At 44.1% G+C, this 15,290-nt stretch overlaps 1 protein-coding gene across 5 annotated transcripts in view; it reads left to right on the forward strand.

The window, feature by feature from the left end:
- The window catches only part of SLC43A2 (solute carrier family 43 member 2), a 33,645-nt gene extending 18,746 nt beyond the window's left edge, over window positions 1-14,899 (forward strand). For all 5 annotated transcript variants that reach the window (XM_030462768.1, XM_030462766.1, XM_008490666.2 and 2 more), the window contains 8 exons: window positions 95-228; window positions 666-868; window positions 1,465-1,608; window positions 4,857-4,992; window positions 5,404-5,536; window positions 6,496-6,569; window positions 8,269-8,392; window positions 9,230-14,899. In XM_030462768.1, the coding sequence (XP_030318628.1) occupies window positions 95-228; window positions 666-868; window positions 1,465-1,608; window positions 4,857-4,992; window positions 5,404-5,536; window positions 6,496-6,569; window positions 8,269-8,392; window positions 9,230-9,391 (1,110 nt within the window). In that variant the 3' untranslated portion in view covers window positions 9,392-14,899. The remainder of the gene's footprint in view (window positions 1-94; window positions 229-665; window positions 869-1,464; window positions 1,609-4,856; window positions 4,993-5,403; window positions 5,537-6,495; window positions 6,570-8,268; window positions 8,393-9,229) is intronic.
- Window positions 14,900-15,290: the final 391 nt, after the last annotated feature.

Raw genomic sequence — 15,290 nt, forward strand, 5'->3', positions numbered from 1 at the left:
TCTTTCCCCCAGCTCCCTTTCAGACCTCATTCAAAGAGTATTGAAGTATATTTCTGCTTTTATAGCCAAAACTATATTGTCTTGTGGTTTCCAGGTTATATATGACTTTGGGGTCTCCTTTATCCTTATTCTGCTTGTCTGGGCAAGCTGTGCAGGACTTGTTTTCCTCAACTGTTTCTTCAATTGGCCACTGGAGCCTTTCCCAGGACCAGAAGACATGGACTATTCGTAAGTGTGCTACACTGGCCTTGAGGGCTAATCCCATTCTTAATCCTCTAGAAAGTGCTGGGATGGCTAATTTAGAGGCATGGACAGGGAACTCCCTTGCATGTTGTTTATTGCTGCCATTCCTTCTTGGGTTGAGGATTTATTTCTGCCATTAGCATTATGTCTTGACTGGTGAATATCTGTGGAAAGTTGAACTTTCCAAAGCGTAGGAATTATGAAGGAAAATGATCTGTCAATAGTCATAAGTATTTCTATATTAACCTGTGCCAAATTGGCCCAGGGAAAGCACCTCTGTGCTCTGGATCCAGACCATTTATGGGTTTGTAGGTGGAAACCAGTGCCTTAAACCCACACGTAGCCTTTCTGACTTCTGCAACTTTGCTGCCTCTGATTCCCCACCCTGTGTTGCAGCTGTCATGCTCTTTACTGCCCAACAGGGTGAAAATAAAGTTCAGCTGGCTGGGATTTGACCACAAAATCACTGGGAAGCAGTTTTATAAGCAAGTAACAACTGTGGGGCGCCGTCTCAGTGTGGGGAGCTCAATGAAGGGCCCCAAGGAGCCGACAGCCTTGCAAGAGAACAACAAGCTGTGTCTGTCTACTGTGGACCTAGAAGTGAAGTGCCAGCCTGACAATGCAGGTGTGGTTCCATGAGTGCCCCAGGGATGCTTGTGTTGGCAGGAGGCTGGTGGCCTCTCTGCTCTGCTCCAGATCTGTTTGTGAGATGGTGAGCTGTGTGTTGCCACATACCAGCCACCACTGTTAAAGTGCAGTTTTATAAGGAATCTTGTCTGTGTATACTTGCCTAAATCCACTGTAGGGTGTTGCCAGTGGTGGGGAGATCAGCCTGGGTAACTGGTAGGGCTGTGGGAGGACAGTGCACTTGGTCACTGCTCTCAGGTTGCCATCATGACCAAGCCTTTATTAATCAGGGGTATGGCCAAAGCAAATGGTTCAAAGCTTCCTTTTGCTGTAACCCACAAAATTAGGTGAGCCTTCCTTCCTGATGTTTTGCCTCAGTTACTGGTAGCCAAACTCCCTGCATCTATAACTGTTCATTATTGAAGCCTCTTAAGGCACCAGGTAGTTGCTAACTGAGAGATTCTTGGAGCTGCCAGTGGCACCCAGTGTTGCAATGACTAGCAAGGAGAAGATGTGCTAACCCACAGGCAAAGCCCCTTTTCTGTTTCTGAGGGTATGTTGCCTTTTCCAGACATTCCACTCTTCCTTCTGCAGCTTCTCCATCCTTCATGAAGAGTGTCTTCAGCCCTATCTTGTTGCTCAGCCTTATCACCATGTGTGTCACTCAGCTGCGACTCATCTTCTACATGGGAGCCATGAACACCATCCTTCAGTTTCTGTCTGGAGATGAAGATCAAGGTAGGGTGACCTGAAGACTTTTATCTGCTTCCTTGGAACTGGGACCTGATTCAGACTTGGTTCTTCCAAGAGGTCAGTGAGCCTGATAACTCAGCAGATACCCTGTGTATGGCAAAGAGTGGTGTCACAGTGCAGCTGAGAGCTGCTGGTAGGGTCCAGCTGAGGGCTGGAACTAGCCTGGGACTGAGAGGCAGTAAGGTAGAGGCTTAAATATCAAGCTAATTTTAGCTCTGTGTCTGTTAAATACAGTTCCATGTTATTTCCCTGGATGGGTTGTTTAAAGTAGCCTCCTAGGATGGACTTGTGATAACTTTCTTCTTGTAACTGTAATACCTATTTCATCAGGTATTTGCTTTGCTTATCCTATGCAAGCACAAAGCCCAGAGCAGCTGACTCTCATGACTAATGATTGGACAAGGTGTCTCAGCCCAGCAACCGGGGGTGGGAGAAATGAAGTCATAGCTGTTTTGTGCTGTTTTGTGCAGCCTGGTGTGTGCTGGAGAGGCTTGGGGGTGCTCACTGCTCTGGACACCTCTGTATTTATAGCTCTGATTCAGTGATTCAGTACATGGAGCAATCAGGAAAGAGTACATTAGTTTACTGTTGTTGAAAATACCCAGGATTGCAAAACAAGACTTTTTTTTTTCCTTTGTAGTAAGATCCAGTTTGAACTTGTTAAATCTGGATTGCATGAAGCTGATAAATCAAGAGGCACTCCTCTGAAAATAGGAGTGAGCTCTGGGGGAGGGAAGGAAACTCCAAGTGCCCTGGCATTCTCCGAGTTGCTTTGTTCCTTGAGCCTTTGACAGCCTGCAGCATTTAGCTCTTTATCTCCTGGCTCAAGAGCCAATTTAGACATTAAACAGTAAACAGGACAAACTTCACACTGCCTACCTTTCCCAGCACAGCTTAGTTTTTTGCTTACCTTGTAACTCTTTCACACTTTTTTTTTCCTTTTACTTTGGCTTGTTCCAGTTATTTCTCTTTCATTTTTTCCCTCCCCGCCTCGGTATTTTAGAATGAATATTAGCTTTATATGCTGCCAGTTACTTTTAGCTCAAGCTTCATGTTAAAAAAGAGATTTGTGCCTCTGGGGTATATATATTTTTTTTTTCTGTGCCACCTTTGAGATTTCTTCCTATTTTCCTCCTCCTCCTGAATGTAGCCTGGGCTCACAGTGCATTCCGCTGTCTCGGTGTTTCCATGGCATCAGCAAACCCAGTGGTATTGTCTGGTCACAGCAGTGTCAGCCTGCAAGAGCAGTTCCAAGATGGGTGCAGCTCTCTAGAACTGTAATCTGTGGATCAGGAGAGAATGGGATGCAGCTTCCCTGGATTCCTTTGCAGATTATGGGGGCTTAGACCTATTGTGAAATTCAGAGGTGGAAAAAGCAGTCAGCCTGTGGCTACTTCTCTTCTGAAAACCCCCAAAAGGTGGGGGAGAAGCTAAGGAGTTTAGTAACTCTGTAAATTACTCTAATTTGCATTGTAGGAAGGCAGGAAAGAGAAGTGTCTAGAACTTGAAATTTGGCTGCATCTTCCATAAATTGCCACCTTGCTTTCAAATCTTGCAGTGCTTTGAGTCCTTGGGTAGAATAGTGGTAGGATGGAAAACTCAGCTGTGTGAAGTGCTTGCTCAGGATAGTTTTGAGGGAAAGACATGTAGAACAGTGGATGTGACATGTCAAGCCCATAGGGTTTTTTCTATCTACTTCTTCCATATCTGCCTCTGCTGGTATATGCTAGGAGGTGTTTCCTTTTTTTTTTTTCTCCTCAAAGAATGTGTTTTTTAAGTGGTAGATAAATGGAGGAGGTCCCCTTTTGTAGCAGCTACATTTTCCTTCTCTTTTCTTGCTGACCATATAAATTTCATTCCCTGCTTCAAGCTGGCTTCTGCTCCTGCTGTTTAAAGCCCAACATTAAGTGCTCAGAACAGCATGAAGAGGCAAAACATGACAGCATGGCTTGCTTTTTAGCCCCTATTAAAAAATGACCAGAGGAGCAAATTAGCTCCAGAAATGTCTGTAGAGGCTGATGCCACCTGTCTGTCTGGGCTACAGCAGTTGCTATAATGAGATGTGATGTGGGGCCACTTCAGGACTTGCCTTTGTGGAGGTAATGGGGGCATGAATGTGAGGTTGGATTTGGAAGTTCCTCTTGGCTCTCTTGCCAGCAACTGGAGCCAGGAAAGTATTATCAGGTGCCATCCCCGGGCACAGCAGGGCAGCTCTGCTGGACTTTGCTGTAACAGTATAAGAGAAGCTTGTTGGAAACTTCTCTCCATTACCAAGTTAATCTTGGTATAAATTCTGGCTGTACTGCTTTGGTCAGACCCAGAAATGCATTGGGAGGGAGAAAGTAAAATCCTTCTTGGTTGTTTTACTTACAGTGCTGTAAGCACTCTGTGCTGAGATGGGCAGTTTCAGAATTACATCTTTATTTCAGAGCTGTGGCACACTGTGACTCACCAGCTCTGCTGTGCAATGCCTCCACATCCATCACGTGGGCTGCAGAGAGGAAGTGGAAAAAGCATTGTAGGGTGGGGGAACTGTTCAGTAGCAGGAAGGGACACTCTCAAGTCTGCTGGCATCAGCTTTCTTTTAGCAAGCTACGTAGATGTTTCTCCCATCTTTAGCACATAGGGGATTTTCATCAGTTTGAGGTTTTTAATGACTACTCTCAGATGCTGTGATTTTTTTATTTATTTTTTTTTTCCTCCTGCTAATCTCCACTCCTCTTGCCTCCAACCTTGTCCATCCAGCACAAAATGGGTTAGTCTTCACTTTCCCAGCCTGGTTTGTCTTTGCTGGAGCTTCTTAGCTGGAGAAGATGTAGCTGTGACTCCCAGCAAGGCAGGAGAGGAAATGACTAGAGCAGGGCTGGCTGTGCAGGATCTATTGCTGTTGGTCTTAGTCGGAATAAACCTCACTGGCACTTAGCACTTGCTGGGTCCCAGTTTTGGAGCCCTGCTTGCTCTGAGAACACCGGTGCAGGATCAGAATGATTGAAGCAAGTGCATCCAATATGTCCACTCTGAAGAGTGCTTCAGGGAGGCTTAATGATGTTGTGGGGCTTTGCTATCCCAGCTCCTTCAGCCCTACCTGTGAGTACATGGAGTCTAGGCTCTTAATGAGAGATGTAATAAATTGGGAGAGTTTCTTTTGTCTGTTTTTTTCTGTTGCTGCTGTGGTATCACTTGGGCTGATGACTTATTTAAAAATGTGGGTGTTTTTTTGTTCTTTCTTGCAGTGGCTCTCTACACTTCCATTTTTGGGGTATTGCAGCTGCTGTGCTTGCTGACAGCGCCTGTGATCGGGTACATCATGGACTGGAGAATGAAAGAATGTGATGATGGCTCAGAAGACGAGGAGAGCAACGCTGAGCAGTGCGTAGTGTGCACCCCACGGGACATGCAGCCACGTAGCAGGCCCCCTCTGCTCCATATAATGTGTTCTGTGATGAAAGACTGAAAAGAATATTGGCTCTTCAGTATAGAAAAGAAAGCCTGAAGGAAGACCTGATAATTGCAGAGGAGATCAGTCAAGAAGAGCAAATTTAAGTTGTAGCAGGGGAGGCTCAGACATCCCTTCTAGCCTAACAGTAAGAGTAACGGCACTGAAATAATTGCCCAGATGTTCCTCAGCTTCCACTGTTGGGGAGATCCCACCACCTCTCTAGGCAGACCTCTAGCCAAACTGGTTTAGATAGGATTCATATGATATGTGGAGAATCTTGCTGTGAGTTCAAGTAGCTGCTGAAAGTGGTTTTTGTAACATAAGTTTTGCTATCCTTCCAGAAGTGACAAGAAAAAGAAAAAGCGTGATCGTCAGATCCAGAAAGTCATCAATGCCACCAATGCCTTTGTATTCACAAATATCCTGCTGGTTGGATTTGGAATCACCTGTCTTATTCCTAACCTACCTTTGCAGGTGAATGGGACAAACGGGTGGGTGCTGGAGAGGCTGGCAGCCTGGGTCCTGGCAGAATGACAGGCAGGACAGTACCAGAAGGTCCTGCAAGCCAGCAGAACCAGCTGGGTGCAGGAGAGCTTTCTGGTATTGCTGAGAGACTTCTGTGTACTGCATTGGGAAGCCCAGTCTTAGAGCTAAAACAACTAGTACCACACAGTTTACATCTCTCAAGAGAACATTAAGAAGCAGCTCCACTTAAAATAACAGAGTTGATCCACAGTTTATTCACCCTGAGAAATGTCTGCATCTAACTATTAACAACAAATACTTTCCTATCAAGATTCTCTCAGCAGTGCCTGTGCATTTAACCTGGACTTGATTTAAGCTGCTGATGGTCAGAAATTTTGCTGTAAGCAGCATGACACTGATACATAGAGAGTTATTTCTGCACCAAATACTGTGCCCAATGGTACCTGAGGGATTATAAACCTGTTAAATATTTATTTAGTGGCACTGCCTGTTTCTGGTGAAGGAGTTCGGTCATTTTATGCCACACTTAAATGTGGCTTAATGACGTAGGCAAACAGACATAGTTTGCTCATAATGGCATATTGTCAGCTATAACTTGTGCAAAATTAACTAAATGGGCCATAAATGCAATGAAAAAGCATTGTGACCCTGCCCACAAGTTGCTGGGGTCATGTCCTTGCAGCAGTGCCATCTACAAATGGGTTAGGTCTTGTGTGGTTAACCTCAGGAGGTACTACATGTTAGCCTTTGCAAAGTAAGGAAGAACAGTGCTTTTAGACAAATATAAATTCCTCCCCTGGTGCTGATCTTTCAGGTTTTGGTTTTGGGTTTCTCAATCCTGGCTTTGTGCTAGAAAAGAAAACAGCTTTTAGGAGAGGTTGGATGCTGGGGTCGCACACACTTAGATGGTATCTAGTACGTGACATTTTTTTTGCTTCTCTTTCCAGATTCTTTCCTTCATTTTGCACACAATTGTGAGAGGATTCATCCACTCAGCTGTGGGAGGCCTCTATGCAGCTGTGTAAGTTTCTGCTTACTTATATGTGGCTGGCCAGATAAACTGGCTTGGGATGGTAAGCTGTCCAGGTGAGAGGGAGGTCAGGAAGTGAAGTCTTCGTGGTCAGAAGGGAGTAATGATGCCATTTATTTCTCCTGGATACAACAGTAGCTGCAGTGAAGTCTTTGATGCTTTCCTTGTTTAGAAACAGTCAACCCCTTTGGCATAGCTACTGCAGTGAGGCAGGTACAGCTATATGTGGGCCTTGGGTGAGACTGGGCTATTGACATTAAGGTTATACAGTAAAAACTAAGGCTTTTTTATCTTCTAATGAGTAGCTATTTGCTTGTGTCTAGGTGAAACATTAACATAAATGAATACATTGCTACTGGCCTGCTCTGAAATGTCATTGGTAAAGCACTGCTTAAGATTAGTGATGCCTACTTCCCTTCCCAGCACAGATCATCCATCCTGTTTCCAACTTACTGAAATTGTCACTAGCTGAATCTAAATCCTCTTTTATAATAAGTAGTTTTTTGTTTTGAGAACAGATCTGCCTGGCTGTCCTGAGCTGCTGGACAGAGGAACAGAAAGAAAATGTTATTTTTCAGAGAATCACAAAGTCAGTGGAAAGGGAGCTCTTGAGACCACCTAGTCCAACCCTCATACTCAAGCAGGGTCAGCTAGAGCAGGTTGCCCAGGACTGCTTCCAGCTGGGTTTTAATGTCTCCACAGATGGAGACTTCACAACTTCACAGACTCCTTCAAAGGTTTTGGTCCCCAGTGCTTAGGGAATCCAGACTAGAAAACCCCTCTATGACTGCTTCAAAAATGCATAAACTTTTTATTCCCTGGCAGCTAGAAGCAAAAGATTTTTGTCTTGGACAAGGTAAATGCCTGTGGCTGTACATACCATATTGCTTGTAAACAAATCCTGTTTGACCATTGCAATTCTCTGGAACTTCCTGGAGTTCAAGTATTTTTGCTTTGTAAATTCTTTGAATATTTGAAGATTTTGATACACCTCTTTCTTTCTAAGGTTAGTTTAGTGTGACCATTTTTAAGCAGCCGTGCTCAGTCATAGGCTGAGAAAGGTTCTGGACCTTTTCTGAAATTTATTTTTCCATTAGTAGGATCTGATATTCAGCACTTTCCAGCCAACAGTATTTAGTTTGACATAGGATTAGACTTGTCCTCTAAAAAGGAAAACACACCAACCTGTTACGCAGGTTTCACTCAGTTCTAAAGAGAGCAAATTGTTATGACCGGATGAAAATGATTGCTCAGCTGCAAATGCTGTCATCAGGATAAGGTGGCTCTGCTTTTAACTTGTAAATATCAACACTCTTCTGCCTTTGCAATAGGATCAGTGGTTTTATAAGCACTTCCAACTTCCACCTGTCTAAGTGTAGCTGTAAAACAAAACAAGTGCTGGATCTGTTAATTCCTAAATTTGAGAGCTTAGGATGAGAATATCCTGGACAGGAAGGTTCTGGTCTTGTCCCCACCTGCATGCTGCTCCAGAGAGCACTGTGCTCACTGGGTACAGCTAAATATTCTATAACAAGGGGTTGTTATGCCTAAGTCCAGGAGAGAGAAGTTCTTCATATTATGCCTCTCCTGGGACTGTGCTCTGTTACATGGAGTGGGAAGGTAATCTGATCTGGGTGATGTAAACAGTCAAGGTGATATGTAATAATGCTGTTGCTTTCTCTGTTGACAGATATCCCTCTACTCAGTTTGGCAGCTTGACAGGGTTGCAGTCGCTGATCAGTGCCCTTTTTGCCCTTCTGCAGCAGCCTCTATTTATGGCACTGACAGGACCTTTGGAAGGAGACCCTCTTTGGGCAAGTTCTTAAATTTAATGCGAAGTTCTTGGTGGTTAAAAAGATCTTTTTCTCATTTCTTTGGAAGCAAAAGGAGTCCTGTGTATGGACCAAGGTTAAAAACAGCTGGGATTTTACATGTTCCTCAGTCTGCTTTACCTTGGTTCTGTCCAGGAGACCCTTCCCTGTGTAAGTGATGATCCCTTTGGAGGGAAAGCCGTTAAACTTCATACTGGTGCATGGAAAGGGAGGAAGGGAGAAAGGGAGAAAGTGAGAAGGCTGCAGGAGTGTTTTCTGCAAACAGTTTGTGTAGCAAGTCCAAATCTGTCAGTAAAAGTGTGTGAGTAAATAGGTAAAAAGTGAGTGAATAATCTATGTGGACTTCAAAATGCAGTAGAAATACTTGGTTTCCTTGAGAACTATTAGCTCTGATTACCAGTAAATTTGGGATTCCTTATGATAATGTCTGAAAAGCCAAGTAGCTGTTGAGGGTGGGGCTAATGTGGTGTCTTGATGACAGGCTACCTGGGTAGGTCAATAAAATTGTGACATGGGTGGTCCTGGGGAGAGTCCTGGTTTTCAGGTTAGCAGCCAACCTGGCTTAAAAGAACTGCAGCTTAAACAGCCCTGCCTGTTCTGTGGAACTCTATGACAGCATTTACCTTATACACTTGGTGCTCTGGACACAGGACTGTAAATATAACTACAGGGGAGGTTGTTGCCAACACACGCTGAGCAGGGCGTCTCCTGGTTTGCCCACAGCTGAGTGACGTGGGTAGTGTTCTGACATTTCAGCGTACGTGACTGGGTTGTCATCTTCTGAGCCTGCCTAATTTTGTTTTGTCTTTCTTCCTGCAGGTGAATGTTGGCTTACTTGGTTTGAGCCTCCTGGGTTTCTGCCTTCCAATCTACCTGGTCTGCTACAGGCGCAAGCTAGAGAGAGAAAGAAAACAGAAGATGGAGGATGCCAAACTTTTCTTCAAAATTAACGGCACTCCCAATGAGGAAGCCTTTGTTTAAGCTGGTGCTTCAAGTAGAACCTCCCCTGTACAGGTTCCTACCACATCTGTGGGTTCTACCTGTGGTGTAAGCCAGGCTTTTTCTCTCCTGGCTCTGCCAGTCTTTGCTCATCACTGGAGTGAGGGCTGGACATAGTGACTGAGCTTTCCTCAGATATACGGCAGGAGGAGACTTCCCACTCCTTACTCCAGAACATGAGACACTTCCTTTTTATAAAGGCCATGCAGCTATTGTGTCTTAAATAATCCCCTGATCACACTCTCCAGTGACAGAGTATCTCGATAGGAAATTGGGGAAGAGGGAATGGAGCGAAGAAAGACCATAATTATTTTTAAAATGTAACACACTGAAGTCTGTTGTCACCTCCTCTTCCCCCACCCTCGGCTGATATGGTCTCAGATGCAAGCTGCACTCTTCTCCCTCCCTGAGGCTTCATATAATGGTCTTTCAGCTTGATATATAGCTGGACCCAGTGATTTTAACTGTCTATCCAGATATACCCCAGCCTGTTTCTGAGACAGGGAAGGGGATTTTATTCCTACGTATATGAGCACAGCTTCAGTGTATTGCTAAGTGTTGGCTGCTAGCACTGACAGCTCTCAAACCTCTTATTAATGCAAATGACACAGACTGTGAGCAATGGATCTGCCTTTCACACTGCAATGAAGAGCCTAGTAGACTGCTTGGTCCTGGACCAAGCCTTCAGATGCCTGGAATTCTTCTTCACAGCCTGCAAACCACCTGTATGTGTTTTAAACTGTCTGCAGTCCTGGAGCCTCTGAGATAGGAATTGGATCATGTTTACCAATGAAGTGCTTTGAGACTTGTTGCCTTTTGCCTCTTCTCCCCTCTGACATGACCCCGTGGGGGGGGACCAGCAGCATGTATTTGGTAAGGTAGAGAACCTTCTTGAAGTTGAGTTCTGGGGCTCCAAATGCCTTGGCGTTCATGTGTCATGCTGACTTGCTGTTGAAAAGAATCAAGAGTGCAGAACACTCCTTTGTGTCTGGTAACTGGATCCTTTAGACATACAGCAGGGTGATGTGGTGATGTAATTCTTACTTTAGCCATAGCTTATTTACGTTGTTCTGACAATAGCCCCCAAGCTGCTGAACACCAGGTTACAGTGACTGACCAAAAGCTGCCAGTCTGGCTGTATTAAGAGCTTTGTATGATGCCAATGCTCTGTCTGGACAGAGCACATGCTGATTGATTGTATGATGAAGCTGACTTAAAGAGCAATACATGTGGCTAAAGGTGGCCCAGGCTCGTTCACCACGAAGGGAATATAAAGGGAATTCTTAACCTGCTTATTTTTATAGTTGCTTTTTTTTCTTGTCTGAAGTTGACCTTTCTGCCCTTAATGTTCTTGAGGTCAGTGGCTCAGTCTCTGTAGCCTTGTGATTAGTGTTAACCATTGCACCAGTTGGACCTGCTCAGAGCAGGACTGTGCAGCACTGAAGATGAACAACATCACCAGTGGGTGTGCAGCAGCACCTGTGCTGGGCTGAGCTACCAGCTGTGGGAAGGTTGGAGGCAGAAATAAAATAATGAAGATGTAGTGTGGGTGCTTTCTGAACTGCCAACTCTTACATTACAGCAAAGCCTGGCAAGGGGTAAGTCAGTCAACTACTTTGCCTGGTCAGAAAAGTACAATACTCGACCACTGTCCTGTTAGGTCTGAGCTGGGGTTTACAAACAACAGAGCACAACTGAGCGGTAACTCCTCTGCTGGTGCCCTAAAGCATAGGGATGCTCAGCCCATCCAGGCCTTTACCTTCCCTAAAGAACAAGCTGTGACCTCTGCCACTGGGTCTTGGCAGGACCGCGGGAAGCCCTGCAGAGCCCCTCGCTGGTGGCAGTGACACCGCAGGGTGTGACTTTGCGGGACCGCAGCGCCATCTCGAGTCACTGCCTCCTGCGGGCACTTCAGGTCCTGCTGCACTCCATGGTACCTTTGGTCTCGTTTTAAATCGACTTGCCACTTGAGTATTTTACACGTTTGTGGATTTTATTTTTTTTTAAATATGTTGCCTTTATTAAATGTGCTTATTCTAAGGCAGCCTTATTGCCTGCTGTCAACACTTCAGTCTTCTAGAACTCTTTGGCTTTTGTTGGTGTCTGGCTTTGGTGATGACTTAGTGACCTGCCCATTTTTTCTTTCGTGTTAAGCAATAATTAAGGAGGCAGAGGTTCGATTAATTTTCCTGTTCAGCTGGCATTGTCTCAAGTACATACTCAGAAACCCACCAGCAGCAGTAGAGCTTGCCTAGATTTCCAGAGGGCTTTCTGCAGATTTCTGCATTTCATATCACTATAACTACTCCTAAATATTTTAAGATTCCTACTCATGTTCTACTTGTGACATGATAGTGACAGACTAAGGTTTTTTTCTTTTAGTAAGGGCTCAGGCAGGAGTGTCTGAGCCACAGTCCTCAGATTCACAGTATCTCAAAATAGAGGCAGCTGTTGGAAGGTGTCAAGGTGCAAACTCAGCATTACTGCCACTTCAGTTTCAGAACACTGAACATAATAGTTTTCACTTTTTTATCTCTTGAATTCCTAATATGTCTTTGCAAAATGATGGGATGCAGAGGGATATTTTCATGAAGTAGCAGTGGAGGTGCTGCTGTCTTTGAAGTATGTGCAGCTAAATTGAACAAAGCGCCCTTTTATTCCTGCCAACTACCTCCCACCTGCAAATCCCCATTCCTGCCCTTTTACTAGGAATATCATCTAACCCAGTTTCACCTGATAAAATGGATATATGTCCATACTGTCTTTGCTGATGTGCCATGGTGTTCGGAAGCTGCTGGTCAGCTGTGAGGAAGAGAGCTCATGCCTTCGAGTCACAGTTTCGGGCTCTGTTTGCAGCTTGAGAGTTAAAGTGTGCCTTTGGCTTTCAGTCACCAGGAATAGTGGGTAGACAATGAAGTTTTAGGTTTTTGGGGTTGAAGAGACAAAGAGGAGTGCTTTCTCATGCAGCACTAAGTCAAACTGTGAGGTTCATTGCTGCAGAACATAGCGGGGAACAAAAATATAACTTTTTTAAGGGGCTGGTTAAACAATGGTCTGATGCATTCACTAACTCAGGGAGATTTTAAGTTGCTGTAAATAAGAAAGCTATGCCAAGGACAGATTACTTTTCTACATGCTGTCTCTTAGAAGTTGGTCAAAGGTGGAGAAAATATATGCTGGGTGAGGTGGGACATTGGTCTGATCTTGTGGGGCTTAATTTACTCTGACAGTTGTGAACCAAATGAATTTTAAAATTAGTCTTAAATTTGTCCATTGAAAAATTATCTGCATGCAAGACGTGCAAATACTCTACTGATTGTGGCATAACTGTTTAAAGGCTGCACCTCCTGTGGAAGTGAGACCCACAGAAGAGTATTCTGGCTTCAGCCTCTTAAATATTATCTTGCACAGTGCAGAAACAAACACTGCTGGGATGGTCCTGTTAGACATGATTGGGCAGTTTGCCTCTTTCTTTGCATATAGAAATGTAATGGCAGATTATTTACATTTGGAAAACAGCATTGCTGCACTCTAGCCAGGTGGTAGAGGACCAAGAAATTTCCTGATATGCTGATATAAATTTCCTGATATATACCTTGTGGAAAAATAAACAGGCTAACAAACTGTATAGAGTCATGTCCATATAAGCACAATTTAAAGTGCTTAACTGCTTTCGTAATTCCTGAATGCTAGAACTTGTAGGTTGTTTTATGCCTTATCTGTGTAAGAAGAACAAGGAGGTTGGTCATGGGAAAGACCTCATTGCAGCCACAGAAGCTCCATCTCTAACTGAAAATAATGGAGCAGAAACCTGACCTGTGAATACTTTCTGTTTGTAGGAGCTCTCAGAGTCAAGGGTGTTGCTCTGTGAAGGTGATTGCACCTTCTTGAAGCACTGCTTCTGGCCTCTGCAGACTCTTGCATGCATTTGATATGCATCTGCATTAAAATAAAAAAAAATTAAAGAATGGGGAGGGGATGACAGGTTTTCCTTTCCACTAATCTGTCAGTAACTAACCCCCATTGACACAGTCTTTATAGCAGAGAAAAATCTATGTTTTGCTTAGTAGAACACTTACATTCAGTTATTGTTGCAGAGTATCTGGATCTTTGAGATGAAACTCAACACAGATGTATGCAAAAAAATCAAGTCTTTCTGAGAACTCCAATTTAACTGTAAGGCTGCTACAGCCATTGAAATGTTTTAACTCCCACAACAGAGCTCGGCCTCTTCATGCTCGTTTACAAAGCAAAATTGCAGTTCCGGTGATTTACTGTCTTATTTAAAATCTCATTATGTTTTATATTAGGAGGTCTCCCTCTTGACAGGCTGATGAATTTGGTAAATGTGCCACAAAGTTGAAATCGTACTGTAGGGTAAAAAGAATGAATCTTTAAAAATACAAATATTGTTACTTTCTTTGGGTCTCTTATGTTTATGCAGAGCTTTTGATACTCCCTACTTCCCAGTTCAGAAGTGCAAAGTATTCATAATGGAATCTAGTACTAGAGTAGGATTCCTGGTGGGAAGGGACAGTTTCTTTTAAATAATAATTTAAAAAGCCACTTTGGTTTTATATTTCACAATGTTATCTTCTTTGGAATAGCTGAAAAAATGTGTTATATAGCTGCATTCTTACATGTTAATTATAAACCCTACATGGCCTTGTTTTCCTGCCTGTGCTGCTGAGCCTGTCCCTGTGCAATCTGTTTTATCATGTCCTGAGTTCCATATTGTCATCTTTCCTACTGCTGCTTGTCACTTCCTTGTGCCGCAAGCCTCTGCCACTTGCTTCTTAGTCCTGGGACAGTCCCTTTTTTCAGATAAATCTCCTTCTTAACCTGACAGCATTAGCCTCCCCCACCTCCTCCTGTTCACAGAAAATTTTTGTGGTGTTTGTCAAAGTTGAATTGTAAGCTCCTTGGGGCAGGCCTGTGTCATCTTTGTGTGTGTAAGGTGATGTGCATTCTTGCAGTGCTATCTAAAAATAAATGTGGTATGAAGTTAATCATTAGTTTTCCTTTTGAGGCTGAACATAATAAAGGTATTGCTTAGATCCTCATGAGACTAGGTAAGCATGACTGCTTCACCCTGTGTCATCTGCTCAATGGCACCATGTATGTTAAATGTTTGACTATTTCTAGTCTAAGCTAGAAGCTAGCAGCAAGATACCAATATTTATTGGAGGAAAATCATAATATCTATAAAATAAATCGCCCAACACAAAAAAACCCCCAACAAAATATAAAGAGCAGCTTCAGAAAGAGATCAGGCTCAGGCCTACAGCGTGAACCCGCTGACCAAATGGTGAAAGATGAACAACTTTAGCCTTTGATGGGAATGCTACAGAAGAGCTCCAGGCTCTCGACAGGAAAGCCACACTTTGGTTATCCACGCTTGAGTTTGGTGATGCTAAATGTACAGTGGTGTTTCCGATCAAATAAAGGCAATCCTTGCTCTGTCATGCCTGTGACAAAGCGCAGTAAAAACGAGTGCTCTGGTTTTTAATGAGTACAGGTCACTTAAACGCTTGACTGTTTTGTTTTGTGCGTTGTTTGTTGGTGGTTTTTTTATTCTTATATCCGGCGTTACTCTCAATGCCACGTACAGCCCGGGTGGCTGCTGCTCAGTAGTACCGAAAGCCAACCAGGACTTGAGAACGCTGGGAACCGTGACACTGCTGTCCAGATGGAGCCCGGTTCCGAGAAGTCCACCTCACCCTAGCTGCCTGCAGCTCCTGTCCTAACCCTTGGCTTCTGCCCTTAACACCCCCATCGCTCTGCAGCCTTCCCCCCTTTCCATTCTACGGGAGGAGAGAGGCTTTTCGCCACCCAAGGGTGACACAAGACCCGCGGAGCGAGCCTAAGGGATGCGGGGGAC

This window comes from Calypte anna, chromosome 19 (genome assembly GCF_003957555.1).
Source record: "Calypte anna isolate BGI_N300 chromosome 19, bCalAnn1_v1.p, whole genome shotgun sequence".
Lineage (NCBI taxonomy): Eukaryota > Metazoa > Chordata > Aves > Apodiformes > Trochilidae > Calypte > Calypte anna.